General features: G+C 52.6%; 1 protein-coding gene across 5 annotated transcripts in view; it reads left to right on the top strand.

Annotated features, from left to right (window-relative positions):
• Positions 1-15767, top strand: part of Adgrg1 (adhesion G protein-coupled receptor G1) — a 36512-nt gene extending 20745 nt beyond the window's left edge. For 4 of the 5 annotated variants that reach the window (XM_051201957.1, XM_051201954.1, XM_051201955.1 and 1 more), the window contains exons 2-14: positions 4266-4348; positions 4805-5227; positions 6922-7054; positions 7460-7607; positions 7898-8029; positions 8345-8461; positions 8759-8804; positions 9002-9105; positions 9989-10107; positions 11052-11320; positions 12039-12147; positions 13095-13363; positions 14377-15767. In XM_051201957.1, coding sequence (XP_051057914.1) covers positions 4288-4348; positions 4805-5227; positions 6922-7054; positions 7460-7607; positions 7898-8029; positions 8345-8461; positions 8759-8804; positions 9002-9105; positions 9989-10107; positions 11052-11320; positions 12039-12147; positions 13095-13363; positions 14377-14507 — 2061 coding nt within the window. In that variant the 5' untranslated portion in view covers positions 4266-4287 and the 3' untranslated portion in view covers positions 14508-15767. Of the gene's footprint in view, positions 1-1004; positions 1029-4265; positions 4349-4804; positions 5228-6921; positions 7055-7459; positions 7608-7897; positions 8030-8344; positions 8462-8758; positions 8805-9001; positions 9106-9988; positions 10108-11051; positions 11321-12038; positions 12148-13094; positions 13364-14376 lie in introns of those variants that run through there. The other variant, XM_051201959.1, reaches the window with a different exon arrangement.
• Positions 15768-17421: the final 1654 nt, after the last annotated feature.

The raw sequence follows: 17421 nt of genomic DNA, 5'->3' as shown, positions 1-17421 counted from the left end.
TGTAGAGATAACATAGTTGACTCCAGCCTTTCTCACCTCCCTCCTCACCCAGTGCACATTGCAAGTGTGCACTCATGGGCTTGTGGGCATGCACACTCGCAGCTCTGCATGCTTCTACTCTGAAGGCCCCTATTGTTCCCTGAGCCTCCAGAACTCTCAAGGAACACATTCCACAGCCCTGTGTTAGAAAGTAGCTGATGGCAAGCTGGGCCTCTCCTCTGTCTCCCAGATAGATCCTGGGTTGATCATAAGAGGCTCAGACCTGGAAACTAGTTGGCTCCCTCCTTCCTCTTATGGGCTTTATTTTCTTTGGGCTATGCCGTGGGATGCCTCTCAGATGACCAGCCACTTGCCAAGTACTGGGGACCATGTGCGATGTCATGGGGACGGGACAGGAATCAGGAGAGGAGGATTGCCCCTTGTCCCTGTCCAGGGCTTGTTCCTTCACAGCCGAGTAAATGTAACAGGCCCTTTCCTTGCTCTGGTGTTGCCTAAGTGCAGCTGCTGAGTACCCCTGGTTCCCACATGTGACCTGTCAATCACTGAATACTGCTAAAGCCGGGCTCCAAACCCCACCTGAGCTGTGTGCTCAGGACCCAGGCCTTAGCTTTCAAAGTATCTTCCTGGGGTGGGTTCCCGTGCACTGAGAGTTTGGGGCCCCTCTAAGTGGCTCTTGGCAGGGAGGCACACAGGGCTGTGCGTGGCTGGGAAGCAGCCGGTACTCCTGTAGACTTGGGCTTTGAGCAGACCACAGTGGGAATCTGCCATTCAGAATCCAGGACATGGCTTGAGGCTATGATGGGTACCCTTGGGATAACCTGTGACCCCAGTGGTTATAAAGGGGTCCCACTGGACACTTTAGGTGGCTGCCTGGGAAGAGTTAATTCAGAGCCCTTCTAGTCCTATCAGTTCAACTTCCACCTCTGTCAGAGGAGGAAATGGGTTTTCCAGGAGCTGGCAGTGTCTAGGTGGGTGACGCAGGTCCACACAGGATGGCAGGGGAAGTGACTCAGGCCTCTGGAGAGAAAGTGAGTTCTGGGACTGCTGCCCACCATGTGGGGGACCACTCCCCAGCAACCAGTCATACTAGGAAAGGGGTATCTGGGCTCACACAGCCCTGCCCCCTCTATTCTCGGGACTCCCTGGGGACTCTGATGTCCTCCATTGTGTTAGACTGGCTCTGCTTGTTCTGTTCTCAGCATGTTTACCGGAAGCTGAGGTCAAGGATGGCTGCTCTGAAGGAACAGAGAGTAGGGGGCTCAGCCCAGCAGCTCCTCTCTAGGCTGGGCTTGTCCACCGTGTGCCTGTGACCCCCCACAGCTCCTGCTTTTCTCTCTGGGGGGGGACCGCAAACCAGGGGTTGTGTACCTTAGGGATCTTTGGAGAGAGGGCTTGGCAGCAGGCCTGTGTGCTTTTAGGATAGACAGCCTTTTTGTGGCCTCAGTTTACACATCTGTAAACTGGTAAACCATGGGACCTGGTTATTCTCCAGATGCTGCTGTTACTATTGGGATGAGGCTGCGGATCCACTTTCTCATAACTGTTGGTTTGGGCAGTGCTGTGTGTGGCAGGTGGCTTGGTATTTGGTGGTCAAGGTTGGTCTGCTCTGCCATTCTTCATCTGCACAGGCCAGAGGTGGTCCCTAGGAGGTGGGCCGCTGCTTCTAAGATGTGGCTTCTAGAACACACAGGCCCCTCTTTCTGCCTAGGTGGCAGGCTGTGGAGATAGGGTGACCAGGTCTTAGGATGCCTGCAGAGGGCAGTAGGGGCTCCATCATAGGCATTGCCTTGTGCCCGTTGGAGTAGGAGGTTGGGTGGACAGTCCTGGGAGGGGCTCAGGGAGGAATATGCTAAGTGGGTAAACAGCAAGGTATTCCCCCTGACCCATGTGGGTATCCTTTAGTTATCTGAAGGGTAGGCCCTACCCTTATCGTCCTTCCTCTCCAGTCCCTGGGAGTCTGTGATACTCAGGGCCAGCTAGGAGGAGGGAAGTTCTCTGGGTGGGGTCACAGCCTTCCCGCTACTCTGTCCGGAAGGGAGGCTCATGTTCTAGGAATTTCCCCTCAAGTGCTCCGAAGGCCAAGCTGGCCACCTGCAAAGGACACAGGACTGTGGAGGGAAGCATAGAATAGGGAGTTGGGGGAGGGGTCTGGGTCAAGGACAGGCGTGCGATGGTTGGAAGGTTTACAGACAACCTGACTTCAATGGTACCCTGTGTGCATCCCGGTTCAAAGTCCTTTATAGAGAACAACAGACTTGATTCTCACAATGACATCTGAGGTAGGCTTGATTTGCAATCCTCTTTACAAGAGAGGGAAATGAAGCCCAAATATGGTGAGTAACTCAAGGACACACAACTAGTAAAGTATAGAAGTGGGATTTGAACCCAGGTAGTCTGGCTCTGGAGTCCACTAACTAAGAGGTCCAAACAACAAACACCTCCTCAAGCCCCAAAAATGCTGACAGGGGCATGTGCCGTCTTTAGAGTGGCCCTCACAGCTGGGGTGGAAAAGGGAATAGGTGGGGGGCAGATGGCCCCTTGTTTGTGTTTGATCGCTTCCATGGGTTGCCAGGGTGACCCAGCCTCACTGTGCCTCTCCTGTGATGGGAGCTCACTCCCCTCCGGCCTCCTTTCCTCTGGGGAGGATTAGTGGAAGACATATGGTTCTGTCCTGTCCTGGGTCTTCTGCTGACAATGGTGGCCCACTTTGAGAGGGACGTGAGTCCTCTCCAGCTGTGTAACCTCATAAAGTTGTTGGTTGACTCTGGGCTAAACATCAGAAAGTGGAAATTGGATCAAATCTCAAGTGATCTGTGAGCTTCAAGCTGAAGTGAGGAGTTTATCTGGAAGAAGAGGCATTAGGACTAAAGGAACCACGACAGTGTCAGGGGCTGCAGAAAGAAGGGAAGGGGCTCTGGCCCATTCCCAGATGTTGGTCCTTCTTCTGCTGGTTATGGGTGCCTGGCGGTGGTGTGACCGGATGCAGGGAAGCCTATGCCCACATGGAAGACACACTAGCTCCTCCCACAACTTTGGTGCTCTCTCTGCGGTGCTCCAGCACCGAAGGAGGACCACGGCCTCAGAAACTGAAGCTCCGTTCCTCTTGTCTGGGTCTTTCTCTTGTCTGGGTGTTCCTCTTGTCTGGGTGTTGTGAGGGACTGGCTCTCACTTGAGGGGTCAGCTAGACTAGAATGAGGCTAGCCCAGGAAGGAGACAGTAAGATCCTCCTTGGGTCACCTGGGCGCTGAGTTTAACATCTGCCTCTTCTAGGAGCCCTTCTAGTTTTCCTCTAAATATTGACTCCTTTTGTGCCTCGGGTTCTAGGCTTCCTTTTGCCTGGTTTTGTGGCAGAAGAGTGTGTCACTGTGATCTGACACAGTTCCTCACAGTGAGGAATGGTAGCCTGCATATGTCAGCACCCAGCTTGGTCCCTGGGCCAGCTGGGAGAGCTAACAGTAGAGGACAGCTCCATGCAGCGTTGGTGTGCAGTCATGTACATGTAGGGTAGAGTGGCCAGGCTGGTAGCCAGCTGGCACTCAGCTAATAGTGGCCCATGGGCCAGTGTGGTGTGGATGGAGCTGACCCTCACTGGGCACAGGGGTAGGGGTGAGGGTGTCTGTGTGTGCGTGCGCGCGCGCGCGCGCGTGTGTGTGTGTGTGTGTGTGTGTGTGACCATCAAGAGAAAAATCACACTTCTCTGCTCCAGCTTCCCAGGCCCTGGTGGCTGGTTCCCCCTGGTGGCCATTACAGTAAGCACCCTTCCTGCCAGTTCACCCTGCTGCTTTCCTGCTCTAGGCTATCTCTCAATGTGGCCAGGAGCAAGCAGGCTGAATGAGGAGGGACTGTGCCAGCTGGTGGTGTAGAGATAGAGGACCCAGGCAATGGGGTAGGGGGGTATCAAAGGCAGTTAAGACTGGTCCCAGAGGCTGGCTTCCTGTAACTAAGCCTCAGGGTCTGTGACATGTGGTTCCTAGGGGAAACGCAGACAGCCCATTTCCTTGTCTCTCCTCTAGGCCTGGTAGCTGCAAGACAGTGGCTGCAGGTGGATTCTGGAAAGGCTACTCTACGGCCTCTGGAACCCTCTGTGAGCCAACTAGACTATGTGGTAGAACAACAAAGGCAGAGTGGTGGCTGTGCCTTTTGATAGCCCCTTGCTGCTCTGCAGAGGCTTGACCGTTTCTGCATGACTTCTCACTCCTACCCCCACCAATAACAATAACTGTGGGGCTGCCCCCTCCCCCAATAATGCTCTCACTCTTTTCCAGGTAGTGACTTCTGGGGAGTAAAATGGCAGTCCAGCTGCTGCAGATGTCATATCTCCTACTGAGTCTGTTCTTCCTGCCTCAAGGTAGCTTTCTCAGGGCCCTGGGACTGTTGTGACCTTGTTTGATACCTCCATGTTGTGTGTGAACTCTTTGGGTAAGGGGTGGGTCTGCAAAGCATAGTGTAAGCTGGTTGAGGGGACAGCTTCCTTCTGAGATTTAACCCCAGGGAGTACTCATGTGATGGGGATCATGGCCTGGCTGTCAGCCTCCCACTCATTTGCAGGGAGCATTCTCAGACAGTGCACACTTGCGCTACAATCAAAAACAGCTATGGTCTCATTAAATAACGTCTATTAAACCTGAGTTTTTGACTTTGAAATCATTCTTTGTTTTCAGTTTTATTTTATTTTTGAGCAGTAATTTTTGAGCAGATATAGACTCAATGTTATAGACCCTTGAAGCGCATAGAGCTTTGGAATATGTGTGAGTCCCAGGTTGTTGCCAATGGCTGGTCCCATCTGTAGCCTCTGTCTCCTCAGATGCCCATGGTGGCAGCCCCCGAGAAGACTTCCGTTTCTGTGGCCAGCGGAACCAGACACGGCGGAGCCTCCTCCATTACGACCAAATTTCGGAGCTGCACATCTCTGTGTGGAACACGGAGGAGGCCCTCACAATTCGCGCCCCCTTCCCTACAGTACCTGAGGCCTCCCATTACTTCCCAGAACCCAGAGGGCTCTATCACTTCTGCCTGTACTGGAGCCGCCACACCGGGAGGTTCCACTTGCGCTATGGCAAGAATGATTACTTGCTGAGTAGCCGAGCCTCCAGCCTCCTGTGCTTCCGGAAACAGGAGCAGAGCCTGAAGCAGGGAGCCCCGCTCCTTGCCACCTCCGTCACCTCCTGGCGGAGCCCCCAGAACACCAGCCTGCCGGAGGCTGCCAGCTTCGTCTTCTCTTTCCACAGTAAGGGAAAAATGGCTGTTGGGTGGGGGGCACAGTGGAAAATCTGTCGAGGGGGACCTGGGTTCTGATGGCAGCTATGGTCACCGAACCTCAGCAACCTCTAGCAGTAGGGAGCCATGAAAGGTGTCTGAGGAGGAGAGGAGCGGGATCCAGGGAGAATGTCTGTGAAACAGCAGAGATGAGGATAGTAGGTGGAGCTGGGTAGCCGGTGACTCTGGAGAACATCAGCCCTGTCCCACATGCCCTGAACCATTTGTCTGTCCATGTTATGATTTAAGATCTTTGTGATGGCCATGCATCTCTTCAGCCATTGGGGCATTGCCTTAGTTACTTTTTCTCTCTCTGAGAAATTGCTCTGACGAAAGTAACTTAAGGGAGAAAGGGTTTATTTTGGCTCACAGTTCTAGGGTACAGTCTATCCCGATGGGGAAAGTCCTGGTGGCCAGTGCTTGAGGCAGTTGGTCCTTTGCATCTGCAGTCAGAAGGCAGGCTGTGATGAATACTTGCTCAGCAAGCTTCCCTCCTGTTTACCCAGCCCAGGACCCAAGCCTAGGGGATGGTGCTGTGCCCTAATCTAGATAATCCCACATAAGCAAGGTGTGTTTCATAGGTGATTCTACATCCTGTCAGGTAGGTAATCAATACTAACTCTCACAGAGAGCAAGGACGGAGAGAGTTTATAATTTGCAAGTCTTGGGGTGCAGTATATACATGAAAGTCATATTTATACACACATGAAGGATAGGACACAGGAAGTGGAGGGTAGTGGGGAACACAACTTGACCTGGGGATGTAACACTAGAAAATGTCGACACTGGCAGAGCCACAATCCAGCTTCTATTCAAAGTACAAGGGCTGGAGAGATGGCCCAATGGTTGAGAGTGGTTGCTGCTCCTGCAGAGGACCCACGGAGCACCCAAACATCTGTAACTCTAGTTCCAGGATCCCCTGCATCCTCCTCCGGTCTCTGCAGGAACCCAACATGGACACACATAGCTGTATAGACACACACACATGCACGCACGCACACATGCATGCACACACGCACAAACACACACAAATAAATAAATAAATGGAATGATTGATTATATCACTAAAAAAAAGAAAAAGAAAAAGAAAAACAAAGTGCAGATAGGAGCCACATGAACTATAACATTCCATACCTTTACACCAACAAAGGAGAAACTGAGGTACAGAGAGCTACACAACTAACAAATTAGAGCATGAATCTAGCAGCTGATTGGTAGTGGCAGTCAAAGGACAGGAAAGCAGGGAAGCTGGCAGGGAGGTCTGGGGACCATGTCCTTGTGGGTTAGGGAATGGATGCTTTTCCTACTTGCCTTAATCATCTGGGTCTCCTCAAGTCCCTGGAGATGCCCAAGTTCTCAGGGTTCAGGTAGAGGTTCCTGGAGACAGAGAGGCTAGGGATTGTAAGGTCCCCAGACACAACCCACATTCTTCTCAAGGAGATCTGCTGGGCCTGGGCCCTCAGAGCCTTCTATGTTCATGTGCAGTGGACCCTAGGAGACAGCCTTGCTTCATGCTTCAGTGCCCTCTGGTCCCTTCTGCTTCTTGGACCCTTGTTTCCTTCTGTAAACTGAATAAAAGTGTGGTGTACTACATGAGGGTTGCATAGGGGTGTATGCTGGCCATTGATCTCAGTGGCAACCTCAGGCAGTCTGTTGCCTTTCCAGATGCTCCACAGAAGGTCTCCCACAATGCTTCTGTGGATGTGTGCGATCTGAAGAAGGAATTGCAGCTGCTCAACAAGTTCCTACAGCATCCTCAAAAGGCCCCCAGGCGGCCCTCGGCAGCATTCATCAGCCAGTGAGTCTTAGGGGTTGGTGAAAGATCTGACCTGAGTCAAGAGAGGCTGGGGACACCTTCCCTGAGGCTGGATCTCTCCCCTCCCACTGAATCCTGCTGTGCTGTCAGCAAAGACAGATACCAGCATATGCCAGACAGTGCCTAGCCTATTCCCCACAAGAGACTCCATCCTGGAGTCCAGCACATTGATCTCTGAGTGGCTGGGACCAGCGCAGGCATAAGTGGGTCAGAGTCATGAACTGAATTCCAGAACAATGTCCTTCGCTGCCACTCCCCCATCTCCATACCCAGCTGCTCTGTGCCCTTTGTCCTTGGTCCCCTCTCCTCTGTTCTTGCCTATCTCTGTATCTGGATCCCCTGTCCCGACCCTTCCCTCTGTCACCGCCATGCTCTCCCCAACACTAGGCAGTTACAGAACCTGGAGTCAAAGCTGACTTCTGTGAACTTCCTGGGAGACACCGTATCTTTTGAGGAGGATCTGGTCAATGCCACAGTGTGGAAGCTGCCACCCACAGCCGGGCTAGAGGATCTGCAAATCCACTCCCAGCAGGAGGTCTGGTGACCTAGGGTAGAGTGGGCTAGAAGGGCAGATGGGAGCATGCCATGTAGCATGGCACCCCTTGGCTTTCCCTGGGTGCAGGGACAATCCAAAGCCCATGGGAGAGCTGGTGTCTGAAGACTCCATTGAGGGCCTCCTAGCCTAGACTCCTGCCACCTGACTCCCTGGTCTCTTGGGGCATAGCCCAGAGCTCAATGGTTAGGAGGGGGTTGTTTGGTGCAAGGTGTTTGGAGGGGAACCTGGGGCATCCACTGGGCCAGGCACTGAGGGTCCTTGATATGCAGGAGGAACAGAGTGAGATCCAGGCATACTCTGTGCTGCTGCCCCGGGCCCTTTTCCAGCAGACCAGAGGCCGTCGCCGGGATGCCGCCAATAGGCTCCTGGTAGTGGACTTCAGCAGCCAAGCCTTGTTCCAGGTATGGAGTTTCCCCTTACCTACTCCTCGGGGAACTGATTTTTTAAATCTCTGACAGAGACGGCGAGACAATAGCTAATCTCTCTCCTCCAAGAGCCAAAGCCTCTCCTTCGAAAGCAGAAAGGGCATTGCAAGGCATAAATGTCCTGGGAGAGGTGTAAGTGGTACTGTTCTCATGACAGTGTGAATGACCCACAAGGCTCTCAAAGCAAAGTGCGAGGAGTGACAGTAGTCTGGCAAGGGTGGGTGGAGGCCGCCTTAGCGTTTCTTCTCAGACTTAAACCTCCAACCTGTCCCCTCAATCTCATATATCTAGGACAAGAATTCCAGCCAAGTCTTGGGTGAAAAGGTTTTGGGTATTGTTGTGCAGAACACCAAAGTTAGCAACCTCTCGGAGCCTGTGGTACTCACCTTCCAGCACCAGCCACAGCCGGTAAGTGAGATCAAGCCATCCTCAGGGCAAAAGTCCCTCCCTGCTCCCATCCCTCCCAACTCACCTGTCTGTAATGGAAAGGTTGCCTGGCTGAGAGCACCCAACAGCCAGGTCCCAGATTGGGGGAGAACTGCAAAATGGGTTATGAAGAGAGTATGAAGGGTGGGTCATAGAGGGAATGGGGTGGGGTGGGGTGGGCAAAGAGAACACAGGGCAGGCTGTAGAGAAAACATGTGGAGTTGGCGATGGAAGGAACACAGATCAATTATAGAGGACCCTTTCTTCTCTTCCCCGCAGAAGAATGTGACTCTACAGTGTGTGTTCTGGGTTGACGACCCGACATGTGAGTTTGGAGGGGCCTCTTCGAGAGATGAGGATCCCCAGGGATAGACTTCTGGAGAAGATGGGGTTAGAGGGGGAGTGGTGGAGGCCAGGGGTCTGCTGGTGGAGGGAAAGCTTGCTGGAATGGTCCAGTTTGTGCTGAGGACATGGTGGGGTCTCAAGGACTGGGGTTGATCCGAGTCCCATGCATTCCCTCAGCAAGCAGCCCTGGGAGCTGGAGCACTGCGGGCTGTGAGACTATCCGCAGAGACACACAGACATCCTGCCTGTGCAGCCATCTGACCTACTTTGCAGTCTTGATGGTAGGTAACTCCCCCATAACTCCTTGCAGTCTGGCCACAGACCGAGCTCGTGTGCTGTGCTATGTACTTGGAACCCGTTGACTCATTTAATCCCAAATAACCTTCCAAAGTAGCTCCTCTCATTATCCTGCTTCAAAGGAGGCTAAGTAACAAATCCAAGGCTGCACAGGTCATTAAGTGCTGGTTGGTAAAGCTCCTGTTTGCTCTTTGTTCTCAAGTTTTGGTGTGTGATGAAAATGTAGATTCCCACCCACAGGCCTGGGCCAAGACACTGTTTCTTATATGCCTCTAACCAGAAGCCACTAAGACTGGCTCCTACAGTCCCCTAAATCTCAGGGGCTTTATTGACCTGACTTTATGCTCCCAGAATCTCTTGGTGTGGGAAGCTGGGGAGCTTACCTTTGTAAGAAACCAGATTTTTTTTCTTGGCTCACTATATGGTTACATTCTAATTAAATCCACTGTGAGGAGAAAATATACCAAGCCCCCCCCCAAAAAAAAAAATACATACTCTGTCTACCAGCTCTTCTGAGTACACAGGGCAAGCATCTTCTGGGCCGCAGGGATGAAGCCTCAGTGGTCTCAAGAGATTTCAAATTCTGAGCACAGCTTCTGCTGGCAACTGGTACCTGGTACCAGCGTCAAATGGACAATCCCCAGCTAAAGCTGCCTCAGCTAGGGCTATGTGTGGCTCAGGCTGGCCAGAGCCTACTTCTTGGGTGATGATTTCTGGTCTTTGTGGGTCAGAGACTGCCTGGGATGGGAGGAAGTTCCAGAGGCCTCCAGAAGGGCATTCGGGTGGAAGGAGCTTACTAGCTCCCAGTTGATCAGGAGCACACACTGGAGGAGAGCATGCTGAGGCCGCCATTCTGTTCCCACTCAGGTGTCGTCTATGGAGGTAGAAGCCATTCACAAGCACTACCTGACGCTCCTGTCCTATGTGGGCTGTGTCATCTCTGCCCTGGCTTGTGTCTTCACCATTGCTGCCTACCTCTGCTCCAGGTATTCCAGAGGAAGTAGTGTAGCTTCACCTTATCTCTGTAAGCTAAGACTCTGGCTGAGCAGGCTTGCTTTACCCAAAATATGTGCGTCGTTGTGAAGCCGTGGATGGGCTATCTGCTGACCATCTCACTCAGTGGACATTGGATACCAACAGTAACGTTAGTTAGTCCAGCATTAGCACTGATGATCTGAGCAATGAGAACCCAAACTGTGGGGCACACAGAACAGCGGTGATGGAAATAGGACTAAGTGACTTTGCATGGAGTATCCACATGCTACATGCGTTCAAAGAGGGTAGTCAACTTTTAGGGCCTCACATCAAGGGAGTAGCAGAGGTCAGTTAGACTCTGGGCCTGCCTGGATGGAGGGGAGACACCCTTAGCTCTAGGAAACATGCAGCAGGTATTCAGTTGTCCTGAAACAGGAAGAGGGATAGCATTGGGTTCAGGTGTGTCGCGAGCAGGCACATTGTGACCAGGTGCATCTGCAGCTGTACAGCAAGGCTAGGCATGCACTTCTGAGGACAGTGATTGGCATTGTGGAGGGGTGGGCACAGGGGCGGGGGACTACTAGGAAATGCAGGCCTCTTGCAGCAGACACTTCGCCAGCTCAGTCCTGCCACAGTGTAGAAGACAAGACAGTCTGAGGTGAACCGGACTAGCTAGCCCAGGGCAGTACAGGATAAAAGAGTCAGTGGGGGATGGTTATGGTGGGGCCAGTGTTTGCAACTCTGGAACTCCTTAGAATCCTGGAGTATAGGTACAACCACATTTTGCTGCCGGGCAAGTGTCCACAGCTACTCACAGCCACATGGGCAGACAGCTATGGAGCAAACACAGAAGGCTTCCTGGAAGAGGGGCATAGGAAAAAAAGAGGAGGAAGAGGAGGGAGAATGAAATAGGGCTATGCCCCTGCACTGGCCCACCAGTACATGCTCTTTGTAGGAGGAAGTCACGTGACTACACCATTAAAGTGCACATGAACCTGTTGCTGGCTGTCTTCCTGCTGGACGTGAGCTTTCTGCTCAGTGAACCCGTGGCACTGGCAGGCTCTGAAGCAGCCTGTCGTACCAGTGCCATCTTCCTGCACTTCTCCCTGCTTGCCTGTCTCTCCTGGATGGGCCTCGAGGGCTACAATCTCTACCGCCTGGTGGTAGAGGTCTTCAGCACCTACGTCCCTGGCTACCTGCTCAAGCTGAGCATCGTGGGCTGGGGTAAGTGGCAGTGGATAGGGGACCCCATGAGCCATTGTCCACTAGGCTTTTCTAGCCAAGCACAGACAGCAGGTTCTGCCCTTCCCTGTTATAGAGACCCACCAGTTCCTCCATCTGGACTGGGAGCTCTTAGGCCAACAATGACCCCCCTTATAGATCCCCAGAACCTATGTGGCAGAGTCTCTATGGCCTTGGCATTTGATCTTGTCTGGTAACCTTACCTGTGACTCAGACTATTCAAGTCATACTGGGTGGGATCCAGAGTTTCCTACCATGGGTCACTTTGGACATTGCACAGACCTTGACTTCCCCACATCCCTGGCCCCCCTTGCTGCTCTTCCTGTGTCCCTGTCATTCACCTTCTGCCAAGGATTCACAAAACTCGAGCAGCCTTGGCTATGTGAAGCCCCCTCCCTTCCTTGGAACTTTCCATTTCTACTTATTAGTGAGTCAAAGTTGTCCTCTTTGCCAGAGTTCCTGATATCCTCTTACTGTCTCCCACAGCCCCATCATCCTGTCATCTTCCTTGTTTGATCATGCTTCAGTAGTGGACCACAGGCCTTTCCTCCCGGGAGACTTGGGAAAGGGCAAAGGAAAGGGCAAAGTTGAAAGAGAGCCTACTCATTATGGGAAACCAGAGAGGACCTATTCAGGTCTATTGGGAACAGAGGAAATGGGTTCAGAGGGTGGAGCCAGAACCTCTGCTTGCTGTCCACAGGTTTTCCTGTCTTCCTGGTTACTCTGGTGGCGCTGGTTGATGTGGATAACTATGGCCCCATCATCCTGGCTGTGCGCCAGACTCCAGAACATGTCATCTACCCCTCTATGTGAGTGGCTGGGGCAGGGAGGGGCAGGAGTGTGGGCCTCAAGGGAGGGTCAGAGACCCTCACCAGGAGGCTGTGGGCTGCAGTGAGCTGAAGGGATGGGCCTGGCAGTGATCAGAACCCGGGGCTAAGGACCACAGGGACTAAGACAGGCAAAGACTGTTCCTCAGCAGTCAGGCGCCTATGTGCAGAGCTGGCCCTTCTCTGAACCACAATGGAGAAGTGTTGGTCTCCCGGCAGGCTTCCTTGCCACAACTGCTGGTTCTGAGGCTGATGGAGGACTACAGCCCAGAGGGCACGGGAGCTTACTCTTGGTCGCATGGTAGTTAGCGAGTGGCTCAGCTGAGGGGAAAGTGGGTTGATGTGGAGGTAGGGTCAGGATGAGTCCCCACCCTCCTATCCTACTCCAGCTGGCAGCAGACGTCTCGAAACTAGACCTGAAGCCAGGGCTTTTGAGTACCAGGCCTGGAAGGAATACTTTCACTGGTCCATGTAGATGACATGTACCCCCTTGTACTAGGCCTGGTGGGTTTGCCTCAACCTTGCACTGTCAAGAATGTGGTTCCCTTAATACCTTCTTCTAAGTTATTTGACTGCATAACTCAGCATGTCTTTAAAAGTGACACCAAAGACGGCTCAGTGCTGATCTTGCAGAGGACCTGAGTTTGGTTCCCAGCACTCACAGCCACCTGTAACTCCAGTTCCAAAAGAACTGACACCTCTGACCTCTAATGGCCTCCATGTACACCAGCACTCATGTGAACCTATCTACTTGCACACGTAATTAAAAATAATAAGTTTACTTTAAAACTGGCATGGACACAGAAAGGCAGCAGTGCTTGTAAATGGTGAGCAGTCCCGACGCCTAGCCCAGCACCCTCCAGGGACCTGCTGCCATTCCTACTCCTAAGCTAAGCCTCCTATGTACTGAGCCGCCCACTCTCACCCAGGTGCTGGATCCGGGACTCTCTGGTTAGCTATGTCACTAACCTGGGCCTCTTCAGCCTGGTGTTCCTGTTCAACATGGCCATGCTGGCCACCATGGTGGTGCAGATCCTGAGGCTTCGCCCACACAGTCAGAAGTGGCCCCACGTGCTGACACTGCTGGGTCTCAGCCTGGTCCTTGGCCTTCCCTGGGCCTTGGTCTTCTTTTCCTTTGCTTCTGGTACCTTCCAGCTTGTCATCCTGTACCTCTTCAGCATCATAACTTCCTTCCAAGGTAGGCATGGTGAGGGCTCTACCCCTACTCAGTATCCTTTTCCCCTCCAGCTGGTACACACAGTTCACATGTAGAACAAAGGGAAGAAATACCCAGGGAACCTCAGATGCTGCCTTCTCTGGGCCTCAGCTGCCTCATGAGTATACCCAGGCCATATGCAAGACAAGCCTTTATTGAACACTTACTATGTGCACTGAGCCTTGTGCTAAGCCCCAGGGTTGCCGCATGAGCAGCCCCATCAATCCTCATGTAGGAGACAGTGTGGTCCAGAAAGTGTGCCATCCAAAGGAGACTCACAGAGTAGGAGAGTTGTGGTAGGCAATGGCAGTGTGGCACCCAGTATGAACAGTGGTCTTGGGTCAACTAGAGTCAGAATCACTGGGGGCTTGTCAGAAAGGCAAACTGTGGCCCACTCAGACCCACTGATTCTTTCTGCATTTTAACACAATGCCCAGGGTGGCCTGCCTATGGTGCAGGTCAGGGAACTCTGGTATAGGAATACCAGGTGCAGGAGGGGCAAAAACAAAAGCCCTGTGGTTAAACAAGTGTTGGGAGGATGGGCGGAGGGTGTTGTGTGGCCTGAAGGTCAGGTAGTGAGGGCTGGAGGTGGGACCCTGGAGGCCCCAGCTTGAGACCAGTAGGGTCCACACTCCTCCATCCCATGTCTCCCATACTCAGACAAAAGGCCTATACACCTCTGCACTTGGCTGTGCCGACTGAACAGGGGCCACATGGCCATGTCAGAGTCAATGGAGTCACCATGGGATGGAACGGGTGAGGGAATTTATTCCAGAATCTTGTTAGGTATCTCCATCTTGACCCCTATGAGGTATGAGAGCCTAAACTAAGGCCAACGCTGAACCGCTGATATGCTACTTTGTATTGAATCATCCCTGGTGGCTCCAGGGTCCTGAGTATATGGCTGGACCCTTGGAACAGAGGGACTCTGAGAGGGAACTAAGGACCAGATGGGGTCTTGTCACTTGATGATGTACCTACCTCATTGCCTACAGGCTTCCTCATCTTCCTGTGGTACTGGTCCATGCGGTTTCAGGCCCAAGGTGGTCCCTCCCCTCTGAAGAGCAACTCGGACATCGTCAAGCTCCCCATCAGCTCTGGCAGCACCTCTTCCAGCCGCATCTAGGCCACCGGCACACCTCCTCATGGGAGGACACACGCATGGCATCTGCTCACATTGTCTGTGGCTCAGTGCTGTGCCCAGCCTTGGTTGGTTAGTGGCATACTAGAGAAGGCACTGGTCCTTGGAGGGATAGGACTATTGCTCTGATAGGTAGATTCCTAGCTGGCCTTGGGGACTACTCCACTTCCAGATCTGGTCCCCGAAGCACACTGTCATGCTGGCTGTGGGAATGTTCTCACAGCTGCTTCAGGCTGGAGCTGAGGTCTTGTCTTACTGGTCACCTCTGGGCTTAGCTGTTGCTGCTGGGTGTTAAGACTTGCAGACCCAAGCCAGGGTCAGGGTTAGATCTTGGAGGCTGACACATCCTGAACTGTTGTTCCAAGTTGCCTTGGCTCATGCCGCTCTGTCCCTGTGGTCACCATGCAGCGCTCTGCCTGTCTCTGACTTTTGGTCCCAAGGGTGGCACTGAGGGTGGATGGGCTTGGAGAAACTTTGAAGCCACAACACCTGAAGAGGTGAGCCTCCCCACACCTGCCTGTAGGCCCTCCTCTTCCTCCCCCACTCTCCTCCTCCTCTTTAGTCCCCTAGCCTTCCACCTGCACCTTGGGGTCCTAGGCCAGTGCTGCGGTTTGAGGTAGCGGTTCTAGGAGCTGGTGCCTGCTATAAACTTCTATCTTGCCACCTCTGGCTCAGAGCATGCTCCTGGGCTAGAACAGGCCAACCTGTCTGAGCCCATCTCCAAGCTGCTTCCCCTCGGCTCACACCTCAGAGGGGCTTCCACCTCTCCTGAAGCCTCCCTCCAGCATGAACTGTGGGAAATGGCACTTTTTTCAGCCCAACATTCTGAAGACCAAGACGGCCCTCTCTGGTGACACTGGCAGAGCTTGATGTTCTTGTGAGGGGTGATCTTCAAATCACTGCAGATGGCCCAGGCCTAGCGTGATTTCTGTCCTACTAACACACATTGGTTTTAACACATTGGTGGTAGGAACACAACCGACCAGACCTGGCAGTGGCCCTTGAACACTTCCACAATGTCCTGGAGCTTCAGTTACAGGAATGAGGAGCCACTGCTGTTGGCTGGGAATCCAGGAGGACTTCCTTCAGGAGGTAGCATTTCATCTTGACCTCGGTCTTCAAGTTGGGGAGGATGTTCTTTTTAAATACCAATTCATTTGTCTTTTGATATTAAAGCTCTTTGTAGAGAGTTTGGAAACTGTAGGAGATTGCTGAGAAGAAAAATAAAAATCAGCTGTTATCTGATGTCATGGCAAAGCCCCACAGTTTGGAGAGTTTCTGTCTTGGTTTTGTGTGTGCACGTGCGCACGCATGCGTGCGTGTGTGTGTGTGTGTGTGTGTGTGTGTGTGTGTGTGTGTGTGTGTGTGTGCGTGCGCGCACACACACACACTCGGGCGTGCACTGTTATTACTAACATTGCTGAGTCAAATGTCTCTGGGCCAATCAGAAAACAGCAAGGAGGAGAGGGCAGTGTGGGAAAGAAGGCACCTGGGGACACTTCCTCAGTCAGGAAAACAGAGAAATGGGCAGCTGGTGTCTGTTTAGGGGTGATGCGTGGCCGCAGTGAACTGGAGACCATGAACATCTGGACACTGCTGACGTGGAGGAGGACCTAGGTAGTCAGACCACTTGCCTTTTATGGGGTCCAGACAGGGACATAAAATCCACTGATCTTACAATTTTGAATGTGCAAAACCTTCCCAGCCACTTTTGAGAGCTGAGTTCAGGTTCTGGCTGGTCATGTGACACAGACCAGTCTGGAGCAGGTGGGCTGCAAAAATGAAATGGCTCAGTTTCTTTCCCAACCCTGCTTCTAGGCTGCTCCTCAAATCTCTCCTCCTGCTTATACAACACACGTTAGATATGTCTCAGGTATCTGTCCCCTAATGTGTGATTGTCCCCATCCATGTTTAAGTACAAATAGGTATAAAAAGCAGCATGTGGTGGCATACTGTAACCCCAGTACTTGAGATGTGGAGGCAGGAGGATTGAGAGTTCAACACCAGCCTGGGCTGTATAGTGAGACTCTGTCAAGAAAGGAAGGGAGGGAGGGAGGGAAGGAGAGAGGGAAGAGGGAAGAAGGAGGGAATGGAGGGAGAAAAGAAATCCCACTGCATTTGAAGTCTGAGATGAGCCCAGGTCCACAATCACACCCCACCCCACCCCTTGCTGCTCCAGGGGAAGCTGAGGAGTAAACTAGGAGTGGGAAGCTGCCTTGGTGGTTCTAGGTATATGAACAGTTTCCATACCATGGCATGAATGTGGCAGATCTGAGGACCTGCAGGGACCTTGGCATGTGGGAGCCGCTGGTGCCATGTCTCCAGTCTTCCTCCACAACTTTGGTGGCCCCTGATTCTACTTTGGGGTTGTTTGGTTGGTTTTTGAGACAGGATCTCTCTTTATGTAGCTCTGGCCATCCTGGAACTCACTATGTAGACCAGGCTGTCCTGGAACTCACAGAGATCCACTTGCCTCTGCCTCTTGAGTGCTGGAATTAAAGGTCTTCACCGCCATTCCTGACTTATTTTCAGGTTCTTTAGTCCCTACCTATGAGGAAAGAACCACCCATTCCCAAGGCCCTCTACCTGGACAGTCCCCTGCTGGCCACCCAGCAGGAGTGCAGTGCTTATAGGCCTCTAGATCGCTGTGAGAGGGTCTCTTTGACTGACACCCTCTCCCCTTTCACAGTCAGAAAGCACCCCCTCTCAATTTCCTCTTCCCTGAACCTCTGATTTCAAGGCTGCCTTGGATAAGGGAAAGGGACCCCTAATGGCTTTAAGGGGCTCCTTTGGCCCTGGTGGCTCTTTCTAGGCTGAGGAACTGTTGACAACACTCTTTCCCACTAAGACAAGCAAGGGAGCTTCTAAAGACACGTTTATGGTTTGTGATACAACCAGG

Source organism: Phodopus roborovskii, unplaced genomic scaffold, assembly GCF_943737965.1.
Source record: "Phodopus roborovskii unplaced genomic scaffold, PHOROB, whole genome shotgun sequence".
Classification (NCBI taxonomy): domain Eukaryota; kingdom Metazoa; phylum Chordata; class Mammalia; order Rodentia; family Cricetidae; genus Phodopus; species Phodopus roborovskii.
Note: the sequence above shows the minus strand (reverse complement) of the source record. Positions and strands in the feature narration are given on the sequence as shown.